This window comes from Lutra lutra, chromosome 2 (assembly GCF_902655055.1).
Source record: "Lutra lutra chromosome 2, mLutLut1.2, whole genome shotgun sequence".
Taxonomy (NCBI): Eukaryota; Metazoa; Chordata; class Mammalia; order Carnivora; family Mustelidae; genus Lutra; species Lutra lutra.
The window spans coordinates 187,104,774-187,121,928 of record NC_062279.1 but is presented as its reverse complement, the minus strand read 5'-3'; the positions used below and the strand labels follow the sequence as shown (position 1 = coordinate 187,121,928).

The 17,155-nt window shown below is 35.6% G+C and overlaps 2 protein-coding genes across 2 annotated transcripts in view; one reads left to right on the top strand and one right to left on the bottom strand.

Moving 5' to 3' along the window:
- PAICS (phosphoribosylaminoimidazole carboxylase and phosphoribosylaminoimidazolesuccinocarboxamide synthase) overlaps positions 1-2,953 on the bottom strand; it is a 53,436-nt gene extending 50,483 nt beyond the window's left edge. The window contains exon 1 of the mRNA XM_047719374.1: positions 2,557-2,953. Within this exon, the coding sequence (XP_047575330.1) occupies positions 2,557-2,938 (382 nt within the window). The 5' untranslated portion in view covers positions 2,939-2,953. The remainder of the gene's footprint in view (positions 1-2,556) is intronic.
- Positions 1-16,512, top strand: part of PPAT (phosphoribosyl pyrophosphate amidotransferase) — a 37,304-nt gene extending 20,792 nt beyond the window's left edge. Inside the window, exons 2-11 of the mRNA XM_047719378.1 lie at positions 4,778-4,844; positions 5,444-5,650; positions 7,856-7,968; positions 8,062-8,207; positions 8,998-9,070; positions 9,627-9,778; positions 10,184-10,311; positions 11,642-11,863; positions 12,874-12,994; positions 14,068-16,512. Coding sequence (XP_047575334.1) covers positions 4,778-4,844; positions 5,444-5,650; positions 7,856-7,968; positions 8,062-8,207; positions 8,998-9,070; positions 9,627-9,778; positions 10,184-10,311; positions 11,642-11,863; positions 12,874-12,994; positions 14,068-14,264 — 1,426 coding nt within the window. The 3' untranslated portion in view covers positions 14,265-16,512. The remainder of the gene's footprint in view (positions 1-4,777; positions 4,845-5,443; positions 5,651-7,855; positions 7,969-8,061; positions 8,208-8,997; positions 9,071-9,626; positions 9,779-10,183; positions 10,312-11,641; positions 11,864-12,873; positions 12,995-14,067) is intronic.
- The last annotated feature ends 643 nt before the right edge of the window (positions 16,513-17,155 follow it).

The following is a 17,155-nucleotide window of genomic DNA, read 5'->3' as shown; positions in this document are numbered from 1 at the left end:
GTTTACCATACACCAATAAAAATTCTGCTGGTTCCACCATAGAAAAACCACAAGACATTATAAATGAATCAGACCCGGAGAAAGGGCTTTCTAAGCCTTAAAAAAAACTGTTTGCATTAGCAACTTTAATTAAAAACTTTTGAAAAAATCCAGCCAAAACTGTAAGGCCAAAGAGATCATGCAATTTCTAAGACCTCAGTTGACATGAACAGTTAATTTGTAAAAGTAAACATACAGAAAACTGTTCCATATCACTAGCAATTAAACAAATGCAAAATAAGTTATTTATTGCATATACCATCATAGATAGTTATTTGTTATTAAATTAGCATTCTTCATTATTTGTTAAATTAGCAAAGTCTCTCCCCCACTTCAACCTGATTCTATGATCTGATATGATCATAGGATGGGTTCTCTATAAAAAGGGACAGTCTAAAAAAAAAAAGGGACAGTCTAATTGTTATTAAAGTACAATTCTTTTAGAAAGCAGTTTTTTTAAACACTATTTCAAAGTAATCATACCCTTCCTGACCAACAATTGAACTTCTGATAGTCTCTCCTAAAGTAATAATGTTAATTATGGACAAAAAGTATTGATTATAAGGGGGGCAAATATAAACTCTGCTTTATGCACTCAAATATTATGGAACCATTAAGTAACATGTAATCCTGAATTATAATTAGTTCTGGGTATAATTTAAAGATTATTATTAAAGTAAACAAAATGGTAATGTGCTTGTAATTTTATAATTTAAAAAGTTTAAAGAACAAACCTTGGCATTGTGGATATGTGGGAAGGGACTGGAAATTAGGGAGACCAGTTAAGAGGTTAACTTAATATTCCATGTGATAGATGAAGTTCTGCATGGTGGTAATGAGAATGGAACAGAGAAAAAATTATGAAACATATCAGTAGATTTTTTTTTAAGGACTTAGTGATTGACCAAAGGTCAAGGGCACCTCAGATGTTTCTATTTAAGTGATTGGACATACAGTAATATTAAAGTGGAAGCAATTTATAGGGGCATTAGTTCTGAATGAGGGAAGAGAGAGTGTAGTTTTAGGATTTGGGTTTTGAGATACCTTAAACATACAAGGTTAAGTTGTAATTATGGGCCCTCTGCTTGATAGTGAAAGTGGAAATTTTGGAGCCATAGGGGCACCTAAACGGGTTAGAAGGAGATCCTGTTTAGTGGAGATTAAACACACACACACACACACACACACACACAAACAGGAGTAAGAGAGAGGGTGGGCAAGGAGACTCAGTGACACAAGAGAGGGGCAAAAAATTGCAGTTATTAGAACCCACATCTTTATTACACCAAGACCAACCTCTGGTTAAATTCAAAGCTTTTCAGAATCTGAGTGGTTTACTTGTCATTAATCAATATTTATATAGCATTTAAATGATGAAGAGTGCAGGATGATTAATTGAATAAAATAATGTTATTGCTGTTTAACTTGACAATGACTGTAAAGCTTTCTCAGAATATGGTATAGTACCAGAAACGTAAAGGGAGTATGTTAAGTGGAGTGGATTTTTTACCAAATGATTTATTATTGAGCTTTAAACACAAAGTTCAGATTAACCTAATTAACCAAATTAACCTAACTTTAGCTTCTGTCATTTTACCCTACCCCCCTTTCTCATCTGATACTTTTATTCTACTACTTAAACCATTTTCTTTTGGGTGTTACATTTATTCACCCGTGCCCTGTTTTCTGAGGTGTTACACATCACTGAATGCGTGTGCACGTAGCTCAGTGCTTTGCAGACAGTAGGTATTCGAGATTTTGAATTGAACAACTCTGCTCTTAAAAATAGCATCTGTAAGACTTTGGCTATGGGAGGTATCTCATTACTGCCACTGATTTCCCCACTTTCCCTAGTCCTACATTCAGCTTCCACAGACCGAGCAAATTCTACGTAATTACGATGGGGCTTAACAACACAGCAGGTCAAGAACCTTGTTTTAATATCTAAATCATTTAATCATAAATCATTTATCATATCTGTTTTTGTTTCACTGATGGTTTAAATGGAACTGTTCTTCCAAACGAATAAAGAAATTGTTTATTAGTTCCTAGTATTTTAGTGCTTTTATTGATAAATTTAGGAAAATGGGAATATAAATATAGAGCAGAAAGTTCTATCTTGTTTGGAGCTGTGGAGAAACAACAGCGGAGCATATATTAGATTTTTTTTTTCCTTTTGCCACTCTTAAAAAATTAAAACCTGAAATACTCTCAAAACCTAATCGATTTTCCAAAAAACATATCAGGTATTGCTTAAGGAGAGTTGGCATTAATGGTTAATGTTGTTAATTTTTTTAAGCATTTAATGTTGTTTCAGTGTGTTTTTTAAGTATTTCACAGTTTTAAAAAGTGGAGGTATTTAATCTTTAAAATTTTTACCTTGTGCAAAATAGCATAACAGGTCAATTGTTTTTCTCAACTATGATATTCCAGGCTATGTTTATCATATGGACTCGGAAGTCCCTACTCTTATAGTTTGTTAGGTAAAAACAAAAGAATGCTACTTTTTCTTTTTACCTTCAGTGGTCCCTGGAGCTGCACTTTGGCTCAGCGTTGCCAGGCACCTGCCATTTGCATCTTCCTCTGTTAATTGTGTGGCAGGTTCATACTGCAGGATCGCATCCAGATCATGGAAGAACTTCATAGTTTTAGAGCTGTCTCCAGAGTTATGGGCATATTTAACTGTTCTGTATTCATATTTGAGATTTTTGTACTTTGCCCGGCACTGTTTCCAATCTCTGTATACTCCTAGTGCTTGCAGCCTTTTAGCAATGTAAATAAATATTCCTTTATTTCTCAGGGTTCCACAAAGTTGTTTTCGTATATTTTTTTCTGCCCAGACACTTAGCAGAGCTTTAACCTCTTCTTCAGTCCAGTGCTTTCCTGCTCCACTCTCCATGTTGAAAGTGACCTGGAAATGATTCACTATTTCTAGCCAAGGTTTTGTTTCCTAGGAAACCAGACGGCTGGTTGTCAATAAGGTCCAAAGAGCTGAAAAGATCTAGTTTAACTGGTTCAAGCTGCCTGAGGGGAGTAACTTGAGAAACTGCCAAATAAGCAGGCTCTGTGATTAAAGACGCCTGGACCTAAATGATTCCTAACGTTTTTTCCATTTCAGCCTTAAGGGGAAATTACCCTTGAGATGAAAGGGAAGGAAAACCATTTTCTAATTTCTTTTCTTACATAATGTACTCTGGCGGCTTACTAAAGGATTGTTGATTTTTTTAAAAAATTATAAAAAAGTGGTTGGCAGAGGCTCTTTCTGCCCTAAGATTGATGGCTAACGTTAATTTTTCCCCCTCTGGTACGAATCATTTAGTCTTCTAGCACAGGTTAATATTAAAGACCACATCATTTCACTAAAGAAATCCTATGTCACAAATTGTCCAGTCTTACAGGGTGTATAGTATTATGCATGTCTATTTGATGTATTGATAATTTAGTAAAGGTATTGATAATTTAGTAAAATTTCAATTTTAATTATTTTAGACTTTTACTTCGTAGACATACTTAATGTTGTAGTTTTTCTTGTTATTAAAATGCCAAAACAACTACAGCATGTAGTTTAGAAAAAGATCTATTTTACCGGGGCGCCTGGGTGGCTCAGTGGGTTAGGCCGCTGCTTTCGGCTCAGGTCATGATCCCAGGTCCTGGGTTCGAGCCCCGAATCGGGCTTTCTGCTCGGCAGGGAGCCTGCTTCCTCCTCTCTCTCTGCCTGCCTCTCTGCCTACTTGTGATTTCTCTCTGTCAAATAAATAAATAAAATCTTTAAAAAAAAAAAAAGATCTATTTTACCAAATAAGTCAATATATTAGTTATTAATGTGTACATCCATATATTAGAGATTTACTTTTTATTTCCACCCTGATGTATATTCTTTGGGACAAAAATTTGTTAATAAACATCTGATATTTTTGTCATTTGTTCAGAACTATTAAAAATTGTGGAGCATTTAGAACCTTTATCATTTGATACTCCACAGTAGTACAGATCCTCTTAAGTCTTATATGTTATATGTTACCTCTGGCCTAGCTTTTGGCTTTCTTCTCTCATCTATATCATCACCTAAAAATACTAACACAGGAAATGAAATGCAAAGTACCCAATCAGCGTAAGATTTTTAGAAGCAGTATTTACCCTTTTTGTGGTAACTAAAGTGATAGATACTTGTTGGGAAAAAAGTGGAAAGCGCAGCAAAGCAAAGCAAAAACCTCAAAAATAAATGAATTTTGCTCATGATTCTATTACCCACCACTAGGCATTTTACCTGCTAGTTTACTTGGAGATTTCCATTTACATCTACGTACTCAACTTTATTTAGAGGTCACGTAGCGCAGAGATCAGAAGCATGAGTTCTGTAGTCAGACTGTATTCTCATCCTGGCTGTGCCACCACTCCCTGTGTGACATTGGGCAAGTTTCTACTTCACTTCTGTTTCTTTAGTGTCCTTATCTGTAAAATGGGAATTATAGTCATAGTATCTATTTCAAAGGATTGTTGTGAGAGCCTAGTAAATCAGATCATTCATGTAAATACTTTAGGACAGTGCCTGGCATGTTAGTTAGAACTCAGACAATGTCACTTGCTGCTGGCTGGTCACATCATCATGAATGGGAGTAGCACTAGCATGTAATGTGTCGTCAGTTCCTGGATGCTCTTGAGAAAAGTATGCTTCATAGAGAAGCTTACCAATGAGGTAAATTTATATTTAACAGTTGATGCCTTTTTATATTCACAGGGGTCAGGAGAGTGCTGGTATTGTGACCAGCGATGGGAATTCAGTACCAACATTCAAAACACACAAGGTATATTTGAACATAATGAAATGTTGATAATAAAAATAACAATAGCCAGGTGATACTTAGTATGTTGGTGGGGGAAGGAAATTTGAACAGATAATTTGCATATAGAAGTCATACTCTGGATCAGCCATTTTCCATTTGTCAAATGAAGGTGCATTTCTTTCCGCGTGATGGTTTGCTAGACTGACTCATTGAAGCAGGTCATTTACTTAAACATGCTTTGAATTTTTAAAATGCAATTGATTTAGTGTATTATATTTGACAAATTTGATTGTTTAGTACATTTGTTCTTCAATGTTTTAATGAAAAGTATCTTATAAAACACACTTCAACATTGTGACTATATTAAATGCCATTGAATTGTTTACCTTAAAATGGTTAGTTTTATGTTATGTGAATTTCACCTCAAATTTTTTTCTAAAGAGATGTCTTATGGTTCTTACAATTAGATTAGTACTTATTTAAGATTAGCATTTGGAGCACAGAGGTATTAAGTGAATTGTCTAATTTGGGATTGCCTGAGCAGAAACTTGTCTTTATTGACTAGGGCCACAAGTCTACTTTTTTTTGTCTAAGATGAGCTTTTACTTTGACTTTGCAAGGGAATGGGTCTTGTAAATCATGTCTTTACTCAAGACAATTTGAAGAAATTATATATTTCAAACCTTGGAATTGGACACACAAGATACGCCACTACAGGAAACTGTGAATTAGAAAATTGTCAGCCCTTTGTTGTTGAAACACTTCATGGGAAAATAGCTGTGGCACATAATGGCGAATTGGTAAATGCTGCTCAATTAAGAAAAAAGGTAAGTTTTTTTTTTTATGCTTTTTTTCATGATTGGGATAAATGCATGAAATGAAAGTATTGGGGAACCTTGGTGCAGGGTATTTTCTAATTGTTGCCACCTGTTACCTAACTGCAAAGGACAACTGTATTTGAATTACCTGGGCTACTTGTTATCATTGCAGATTCTAAGATATCTCCCCAGACTCTGGGGTGGGAGGGTGGTCATTTTACATTTTAATATGCTTCTAAAGTGATTCTGATGTGCTGCTTTAGAACAGAGATTTGGAAAAGTTAATATATGGTTGTTGTTAGAAACAGAAATTAGGATTTATGGACTCCTGTCCCTTTTAGCTTTGTCATTATGTCCAAAGCATAAGAAGAAAATGGAATATAAACTTGAAGATAACAAATACAAGAAAAAGTGATTTAGAAACAGTTAATAGGAAACTGGTTGGGGAAAGGGCAAAGAGAGTTTACTTATGTTCTGTTTTTGTTCATAGCATGTTATTTGGAGCATTCTGTGTTAATTTGTGCTTATACCTTTATTCATCAATTCATCTTCCTTTTTTAAAAATTACTTGGTATGGGGCGCCTGGGTGGCTCAGTTGGTTGAGCGTCTGCCTTCAGGTCAGATCATGATCCTGGGGTCCTGGGATCGAGTCCTGCTTGGTCTCCTTGCTTTAGTGGGGAACCTGCTTCTCCTTTGGGTGCTACCTGTGCTTCTGCTTTCTCTCACTCTCTCCAGCACTCTTGTCAAATAAATAAAGTCTTTAAAGTAATAATAATAAAAAATAAAGTTATCTGGTATATTTATATTCCTGATAGCTTAATTATCTATTCTTGCCATTCATTTATGGATACCAAGTTTCTTCCCTCCACTGGATTCTAATAATCTTGATCTGGTCACATTGCAAATAAAACCTCAGGTGGCATTCATTAACAGGATGGTTCTAAACATGCAGTTGTCTCCTTAGCATTCTAGAACCAGGCATTTTACATGGGTTAAGTAGTGAGAGAAGTCAAACGATGGTGAATTTTGGTGGGTGGAAAATACCTAGACCCATGCTTCCATATCACTCATTGTCCTTTTATTTTTAATTCTAGCTTTAGTTATTTCCCAGAGCTTTCTTCTGCCCTCTTCTTAGGCTCTAGTATTATAATGATAATAAAATGGTTTTTTGCCCCCAAATGAAAAAAACTTTTTAATTCATACAAAAAAAAAATCAATATTGAAGTAAAAATTACTTTAAAAAAAAAAGCTCATTGCTTAGAGATAACCATCAAAAGTTCGATTCTGAACAATATCTAGCTCATTCTTTGTAGACATAACCCCTTACCCACATGCCGGATTTCACTTCTACACATTTAGCTGCCTACTGAAAATGTTGTAGAGTATGAGTTTAAACTCAGCCTGTACATGTCGATGGTGATGTTCTAGTCCTGGTCAGTCTTGCTCAGAACCTCGCAATCATCATGAAAGCACTCAACCAATTTTTATTACATCTTCTACATTTAATTTTTCAGTATGGTTAATTCCTTTCTTCTCGTCTGTCAGTGATAATCCGTGAGGGGTGGGTAGCCGCTGGCGCTGCAACCAGCAAACCTGGCTTGAGAGGCCCCACTATAGTATGCCACTCTTAAGGGAATGTATCGTATTGGTCAGGATTGTCAAGGGCTGAAAATGTTAGAATCACAATTCCAAATCCTTGTGCCTTCTCTGCTCTCCCCCACCTTTATTGCGGGTCTACGTTCCTTCAAACTCAGTTTTCAAAAGCTATTCTTTATGCCTCCTAGCACACTTTTTTTTTCCTTGCTTAAAAACCTTCAGAGACTTCCTGGGGTACCTGGGTGTATCAGTCATTAAGCGTCTGCCTTTGGCTCAGGTCATGATCCCAGAGTCCTGGGATCCGGCTCCCTGCTCGGCGAAAAGCCCGCTTCTCCCTCTCCTGTTCCCCCCTGCTTGTGTTCCCTCCCTGGCTGTCTCTCTGTCAGTCAATCAATTAATCAATACATACATACATAAATAAATAAAGCTTCAGAGACTTCCCATTGCCTCCAGCAGTGCTTCCGCATTACTGTATACATGTCATTAGTAGAATGCAGGATTTTCATAACTGAAATTTCACACGATGCCTGATTTCTTGTATAATTGTGGGCTGTTGGGTGAAGAAGGGTCGGGTGGAGCTCTCCCTCTAATGATTACACTTTTCTCCATTCTAAATAGCTTCTGCGGCATGGTATTGGTTTGTCAACAAGTTCTGATAGCGAAATGATTACCCAGTTACTGGCGTATACACCTCCTCAGGAACAAGATGGCACCCCAGATTGGGTAGCAAGGTAAAACTAGACTAAGCTCATAGCTCTGATAATGAGAGCTCTGTCTTACATGTGTTTCTAACTGGAATTATTCATTCAATTATTTAATTCCAGGATTAAAAACCTAATGAAGGAAGCACCCACAGCATACTCCCTGCTTATAATGCACAGAGATGTTATTTATGCAGTAAGAGATCCTTACGGAAATCGTCCTCTATGCATTGGACGTCTTATGCCTGTATCTGATATAAACGATAAAGGTAATGCACTTCAGAAGAAATAAAATTTCATAGTGCTTTTCCAAGTCGTCGTCCTACTGTTGGCACACCCTCCAATCTTTAGGCATAGGAAGTCTAAGAGTGAGAAGGAACTAAGTAAAAAGAAACAAATGATAGTTTTTAAAATACATTTCCTTGAGTATTTCTGAGGATGAGCCATTTTTATTTTTATTTTATTTATTTATTTTTTAAAGATTTTATTTGTTTATTTGACAGAGAGAGATCACAAGTAGACGGAGAGGAAGGCAGAGAGAGAGGGAAGCAGGCTCCCCGCCGAGCAGAGAGCCCGATGCGGGACTCGATCCCAGGACCCTGAGATCATGACCTGAGCTGAAGGCAGTGGCTTAACCCATTGAGCCACCCAGGCGCCCGGATGAGCCATTTTTAAAGAATTTAATAGACATTCCTGTTTTGTCTTGTCTGAATTGCCTTGGCCCAGCTTTTTCATTTGATTGTGGTATGATTTCAGTGATTTTCTTTTTGACTTGTTAGATGTCTATTTGAGACGTTGAAATCAGTTTTTGAAAGAATTTTGGTATCATTAGTTTTATCCTTGGCTCAAGTTGAATGAAGATCAGTTTTTTTCTTTTCAAATTTTTATTTCAGTTCTAGTTAGATTCATGTACTCCTAAAGTTGTAGAAATGGAACAAAAATTTGTAGAAATGGATAGTTTTTAAATTTATCTATTTGGTGTTTAACTGTTCACTTGAAGTAGGTAGCCTCTTGTAAAATTCCTTAAATCCATTAACTAAATTGCCTTGTGATTTACAGAGAAAAAATCTTCAGAAACAGAAGGATGGGTGGTATCTTCAGAATCTTGTAGCTTTTTATCAATTGGTGCAAGGTAAGTTTTGTTTTACTCAGCATATTCACTTTTTCCATATCAATAAAAAATTTTTAAATGAAAGTTTTCTCTCTGATGTCTGTAAGAAGACATATCTATAAATGCAGTTTCTTTTGTACATTGTATTCAGCAGTTGCGCTGACTTTAATGTTCCTGTAATACCTTCTAATTCTGAAATTGCCATCTTGTTTTCACAATACCATGAGACCTATTTTTAGAAAGGAAGACTCAAGAATCTCCTCAACAAGGAGTAGTTACAATCAAAAAATTTAAGCCAGAATAAAATGTTCTCTTTAGCCTCTGTTCTTCCAAAACTCAGTAAAACTTAGGGCTTTTATTTTTCAAAATTCAAAATTAGACTTCAGAGGTAAAAGATATACATATTAGATTTATTGCTGGAGGAATATTACTTTTTAATTTTTAAAGCCATCTCTTAAACGGAACCACTTTTCCTTTATAAGGGCAGGGACTTGGTGTATACTTTACAATAGATGTTATTATCAGTTCTAAGGTCTGGTTTATTTAAAGTCTTCTTTCTTTAACATTGTTTCCCAAGATATTACCGTGAAGTCTTGCCTGGAGAAATCGTGGAAATAACCAAACGTAGTGTCCAAACTCTTGCTATTATACCAAGGTCTGAAGGAAACCCAGTGGCCTTTTGTATCTTTGAATATGTTTATTTTGCGAGACCAGATAGTATATTTGAAGGTAAATAAAATATCTTTAACTTTTTATATAAGTGTCACATTTACCTCATCAAAATGTGGCAGTTCTTGGTTCGAAGGCTTACCTGGCTCTTTGGGGTCACACTGCTCTCTGTTGTGGATATGGGACTGAACCTACAAGTCATATGATGGCTATTTTTCCCTTTCATTTGACTCTTGGGTTTTGTTTTCCTTTTTAGGAGGAAGGATTATGATGTTCAGATGTGTATTAAGGCTAGGTTTTTTTGAATAGTGAATTCCCCAGTTTAAGTATTTCCACTTTAGTTGTTTTATATGTTTTACTTTACTTTTTATACTCCATGTACAGCATTCTAACAAGCTAATTTTCTTAGAATAATAATACCATGTTAAGAAAAAAATAATCTGTTTCCTTTCCCGAACATTCCAGACCAGATGGTTTACACAGTAAGATATCGTTGTGGTCAGCAGCTGGCAATTGAAGCACCTGTGGATGCAGATTTGGTTAGCACTGTTCCGGAATCTGCTACCCCTGCTGCTCTTGGTTATGCAGCAAAGGTATTTTCTTTGGACATGCAGTGAAATGCTTTTGTAGCTCTGAAATTGGAAATCCTTGTTTATAAAGAGAAACCAATATAGTGTAAGGAAAAAGAAAATGTTGGGTCCTTTATAGAGTTACTTTCCAGCCTTTTCATTCAATGGCCCTGCTTTAGTGGAATCTGCCCAGAGATTTGCAGAATGATCCCCTTCATTTAAAAAGATAACATCCTGCGGCACCTGGGTGGCTCAGTGGGTTAAAGCCTCTGCCTTCGGCTCAGGTCATGGTCCCAGGGTCCTGGGATCGAGCCCCACATCGGGCCCTCTGCTCAGCAGGGAGCCTGCTTCTCTGTGATCTCCGTCTGTCAAATAAATAAATAAAATATTTAAAAAAAGATAACCTCCTGAATATATATAGAATTTAGTGGTAATGTTTACTTATTATTAAAACCCATTTCTTGAAGTAGCCTGGTATATTTGTTTCCTGTTTAGTATGGGTGATAATAAAGCCATTTATGTTCATTTTGCTTAAGGTTTTTAAAATTTAATTATTTTAAGTAGGCTCCATGCCAAGTGCAGAGCCCAACACAGGTCTTGAATTCATGACCCTGAGATCAAGACCTGAGCTGAGATCAAGGGCTGATCTTTTAACTGACTGAGCCACCCAGGCACTCCTTTTTTCTAAAACCTTTTTTTTTTTCCTAAAACTTTTTAAAATTTTATTTTATGTAATGTTGTTACATTACATAAAATAAATGTTTTACTATGCTTAATTTCATTTTTCATAACTAGGTTGATTATATAACTATAGCGATCCTGGGGTGTCCTGCTCAACATTCACTACACTGAAAAGTTTAGGTTATTTGTTTTTAAAAGAAACAATATGCATACATTTTAGATTGGTATTACCTTGAAAGAAGGATATCACTACCTGCCTCCTCAGAAAGCATATCCTTTGTATACTGGTTTTAATTAATTTCTTGCTGATAATTTTTAATTGCTATCAATTTTTCTGACAGTGATTTATTCTTTGTCATGTCTTCGCATACTTAGTGTTCCCTTCCAAAACAGAGAAATATTTGTTTAAAAGCATTGGAACTCCTGGCAAATGAATTGGTTTTCCCACCAATTGGTGGAAAATATAATGAGTATATTACTTTGAATGATTTTTCTTTTTGCCTTTTTTCCCTATAGTTTAAATAGTGAAGGAAAATTGTAATCTGTTGATGGAGAGTTCAGAATACCAATTTAAAATGTTTGTATACATATCATAATGGAAGCATGACCTAGAGAAAATAGGAACCTACAGTTCTCTATTGGGTCTCATGTCCTTTTATTTCTTATCTATCAGTGTGGGCTTCCATATGTGGAAGTGCTGTGTAAAAACCGGTATGTAGGAAGAACCTTCATTCAACCAAACATGAGGTTAAGACAACTTGGTGTTGCAAAAAAATTTGGAGTATTGTCGGACAACTTTAAAGGCAAAAGAATTGTTCTTATAGATGACTCAATTGTAAGAGGCAATACCATCTCACCCATAATCAAATTGCTCAAAGAATCTGGCGCAAAAGAGGTAAGTGATATTAAAATTATCCTAAAGTGTCGATAATTAACCATAGGATACTGACATAAAAATTGCAGTTTAGTACAGTGAATGAAAATGGATAGTTCAATAAAATAAATTGTCATCTTTCAAATAAGTTGGTTTAGTAATAACTGTGTGCAACAACTTGGAAAACATATATGTAGTCTAAAAACTAAAACCACAAAATAGAATGCTTTTTAAATTTTTAGAGTATTTGTCTTTTTTAAGATGCAGAACAAATCCTATTATAATAAATTTGCCACATTGGGTTATATTTTTAAATCTCAGAGCTTATTCTAACTCACTATCTCAGTAATTCTAATTACAGAAGTGATTTTTAAAAAATAAATTACAATTACAGAAATGTCATTTATAACTAATAGTTGAATGGACTCAAAACTAACGTCTGTTTTAGGAGGAAGTGGCATGGAAAGCAATGGCAGTCTTTCTACAAAGCTTTAAAGATAATTGTGATTATGAGGGACGCCTGGGTGGCGCAGTCAGTTGGGAATCCGACTCTTGGTTTCTACTAGGGTTACGATCCGGGGATCGTGAGATCAAACCCAGCATGAGGCTCTGCGCTCAGTGTAGAGTGCCAGTGGGACTCTTTTCCCTCTCCATTTGCCCTTCCCGCTCATGCACGCTTTCTCTCTAAAAAGTAAATAAGTTTGATTGGTTTTTTTTTTAAAGGTAATTGTGGTTGTGAGTTTCCAACTTTTTTATGACTGTTATTATGATTATGATTATCTCTTCAGAATTTTTTTTTTTTTTTTAAAGAATGCAAGAGAGCTTGTGAGCATGTGAGGGAGGTAAGGGGCAGAGGGAGAGAGAGAATCTCAAGCAGGTTCCAATCGAAGCTCCATCTCATGACGCTGAGATCATGACCTAAGCCAAATCAAGAGTCAGACTGCTTACTAACTGGGCCACCCAGGCGCCCCTTGCATGATTATTCTTAAAATGAATGTTAAAATAATGTGTGAAAATGATTTCTTTCCAAGGTGCACATTAGAGTAGCTTCACCACCAATTAGATATCCATGCTTTATGGGAATAAACATACCAACAAAAGAAGAGCTTATTGCCAATAAACCTGAATTTGAACATCTTGCAAAATATCTGGGTAGGTATTAAAATTTCTCTAAGCTTTTTTTCACAGAGAAAATCCAAAGCTTCTCAGTTTTTACACTTGTAGGAAAAAACAATGTCCAGTATTTGTTAAAAATACATGTCGGATGACATGCTGAGCAGATACTGAACACTCTTCCGAATAATGAGAGTGCCTGGTGTGTATAGACCCCATGGTAAGTGCTATATTGGAGACCTAGGCCAAGGTGAGATCCAGTGAAAAGGAAGAAAAGCTTTCCAGGTAGAGGGAACGGCAGGCATTTTAGTTAAAGCCTTCCAAAGATCAGATCCCAAGAAAAACAAAAACAATTTTACCACAGATTCTAATGGAATAATTTGTATGTGGGTACAAATCAGAAAGTGAAAAGGTACTGTAGGGTTATCTTTGATAATGAAGTCAGCAGACTTGGAGATCTAGGTTATCCTGGAGAAGACATTTGCTTTTCAAATTAGATGAGATTAACTATTTAAATGTTACACGGATGTTTAGCCGGTGTACCTTGGTACCTCCGCACTGCTTGATTATGGCTGGTGTTTCTTTTAACATGGCTGTGCCTTACCAGTTAAAAGATTTTGAATATCACCCAGTTGATACCTTATTGTGAACATTTACCCTTTGCCAGGAACATATCTATATTATTATAATAATATCGTGGCTACTCTACAGTTAGGCAATGTTTCCCTAATCTTATAGATTAAAAAATAGATTTAGGAAAAGTAAGTGACCTTGAGCTTAAAATTGAACCCAGATTTTCCTGACTTCAGAGTCTATTTTGTAATCCAGAAAATTACTCCTGAAGCTTTCTGAATGCATTCTAGATTTGAAGCTTCTACTGTTATTTTAAATTACATTCTTCCTTGAATTCCAATTTCATGTTTTAAAAAATAATAAAGGCCCAGAGTTTTATTGCTTACTCCTTCCCTCCTCCTCCCCCTTTTAAAGTAGCTTAAGGAGGAATTTTTATCCTGGCTTGAGTTTTTCTGTTTGTAACTGTTGTCTTTTGAAGCAGATCATCTTTTCCAAAGGAAGCGTAATGACCTTTTCCTTTTTCTCTCTTTCCCCCGTAGGAGCAAACAGTGTTGTATATCTGTCAGTGGGAGGACTGGTTTCATCTGTACAAGAAGGGGTAAAGTTTAAAAAACAGAAAGTGGAAAAGCAGGATATTATGATTCAAGAGAATGGGAATGGTCTGGAATGCTTTGAAAAGAATGGTCATTGTACAGCTTGTCTCACTGGAAAATACCCTGTGGAATTGGAATGGTAGCTGGTAGGGACAGATATGATTTTTTAAGATACAAAGTTGGTCAAGAAGTTTTCGTGGTGGTTAACACCCTGTTCATTTACTGTCACTCCCTTGACACGATGTAAAATGCCACATGCTTATGTTTACCGTTATAAGTTTTGTGATTTCTGAGAAAAGTACCAAAGTGCTTTCTTTAACAATCCTAGATAAATATTTTGTGTTATCTAGGAATTTGGATGATCCTTTCAGTTGTTATTTCGTAGTTTAGTACTTTGAGGCTACCACTTCTGAGATCATATACATTTAATTTTGCATCAGCAACAATAATGCAAAGAATAGGTAAATTTCTGTTTTAGTGAGTATTGCCAGGCACTATACCTTCCCACAGATTCTTAGAGAATTTTGTGGACTGTTTCTTGAAAGTTATTGAAATTCACTTGTGGAATATTTTCGTAATTGAACCTTGCTAATTGTGTAAAGTACTACAACATTGGTGTTTCTTTTGTTTTTTGTTATTTCTTTTAAACGCACAAGCATTGGCTAGCCTTTTTTACCTGGTCAGAGAAGGCGGGGGTGAGTGGCATTTGCTAGGTCCATGCTTTAAAGAGTTAGAAGGAGGTTAGACTGAGGTGGTATGATGCAAACAGGACATGAGTTAAATATAACATTTCATGCAAACCTTGAATCCTTTATATCCCAAAAGTGTCAGGCTCCTGGAGTTCTCAGTGTGGTTTTGACCTTGGCTTCCCTGTCTTACAAATATATGCCTTTTTGTGCCTCGCTTTTCCTGCCTGTGCAACGGGGTACTTATATTGCAAGATTAAAAATTATAGGAATATGAAAAAGTGGTCATGCTTTTGGAGGTTAGAATCATTTCACCCCTCAATTTTAAGATAGTGCATGATTATTAGTTTTTGAAATGTTGGCTGTTATTCTGAAATTGAGATTTCATTCTGATAAAGGGAGGCATACAGTTTAGCAGTGCTTTGCCATCTGTCTTTGAGATGTCTTAAAAATGATTCTAAAAACATGTCTATGGAAGGTGTTTTCCTACATTTGACTATAAAGTATGATTCATACTACTTAGTGCCCTTATAGTATAAGCCCAGCAAGTAACCTAGTACATTTGAAGTAAAAAATAAATTTTTAGATTCTAACAACCTTTTTATCCTTATTAATTATATTCTTTTAATGAAGTGCTTGATCATTTGCAAACATATACACATATATGACACATATATGTATAAATATATATACATAGTGGAAATGAAATGATCAAGTAGAAACATTGTAGGGGCCAATTTTGTTTAAAAATTGAGGTGACAACTATTTTGGAATTAGCATGCCCATCTAATTCTGAGCATCACCTTATCACTTTTTTCTACTTTTATTTTATTGGGATTTAAGAAACACAGTTTTTTAAAAGTGTTTTCTTATAACATCTGAGATTGAAAATTTTAAGTTGACCTGCCCCCCAACTCCTGTTTATGTGAGATTTTTTAAAACATAAAGGTGTTTGTTTCTGTGTTATTAAGTTACCTTAATTTGATGTATATAGTGTCCAAATCCATTTAGAAATTTAATATTTATTAATAACTGAAATCTTCTGTCTTCATTTGGTATATAGTCTCATATGTTATATTATATATGGCAGGCCAAGATAAAATCTTGACAGTTCTTTAAGCCCATATGCAGCGGACAGTAGCAGGTCACATAACCCTGTGGCAGTGACATAAGCAAATTGGCATTTGAATAAAGCCCTGGGACCATTTGAGTGTATAGCCTCTTGTCTTAAATGTATTCCTCGTGTCAGCGTGGAGGAGGCAAGACCTGTGGGTCAGTTTTGAATTGGCCTCACTTACATTTGATTTTTAAAAGCAAGAGACTCAGGGAAAGTACTAAACCAAAATCTCTGATTTGACTTTTGTGTTTTCCATAGTTTTTTGTCTCCCATTGTTTTTATTTTGTTTTACTGAGATGCTTTTATAAAGAAATAGGGTACTGTGAGAGTTTGGTAATTCTACAAATTTCTTAATGTTTCTCCATCATGACCTTTTATTTCCCAAGTTTCTGAAGTCAGTTAAATTACAGTTTTTTACAAATACTCTCAAATGTTGTTTAACTGCTTAAAATTAAAATAAGCAGAGTATTGAAAATCACAAAGAAGATAAAAAATGTGTTTTCACAGGATCTTTATTGTGAATTAAACTAAGCCTACTTTTTTGTGACTTCATTGTGATGCGTTGGTGACAAATACATGTAATAAGTATGTTTAAATATGTGTGTGTGCTTTTTTTAAATAGTGACCTTTAGTTAGTACATTATGATGAATAGCGCAGTAGTAGTGACATCCACGCTTCGTTCTTGACACTAGCTAGTCAGATCTTATTTCTCTGATCCAGACATTTCAATAAATAGGCCATTGCTTATGAACAGGAAAAAAACTCCGGCTGAGTAGAAAGGACACATAACGTTATTTAAAATGTAATGCTAATAAGTAAGCACTATAATATTAGTAAGCTCTGCAGAAAGACTATTGGGAATGGGGAGTGTAACAGAAGAGGTGTCACAGATTTCCAAAATGTGTGCGTGCATGTGTTTGTGTGTTGGGGGAATTTTTTTTAAATCAAAGTAGGTAAATCAATAAACTGTGGTACATCCAGGCAGTAGAATATTATTCAGTCCTAAAGAGAAAAGAGCTAGCAGACCACAGAAAGACATGGAGGGAACTCAACTGCATATTACCAAGTGAAAGAAGCCGGTCTGTGAAAGCTATATACTGTGCGACTCCCAACTATATGCCATTTTGGAAAAAGCAAAACTGTGGAGACATGAGGGGTTGGTGGGGAGGAACATATGATAGGAAGGGCACAGAGAATTTTTAGGACTGTGAAACTGCTCTGTATGATACT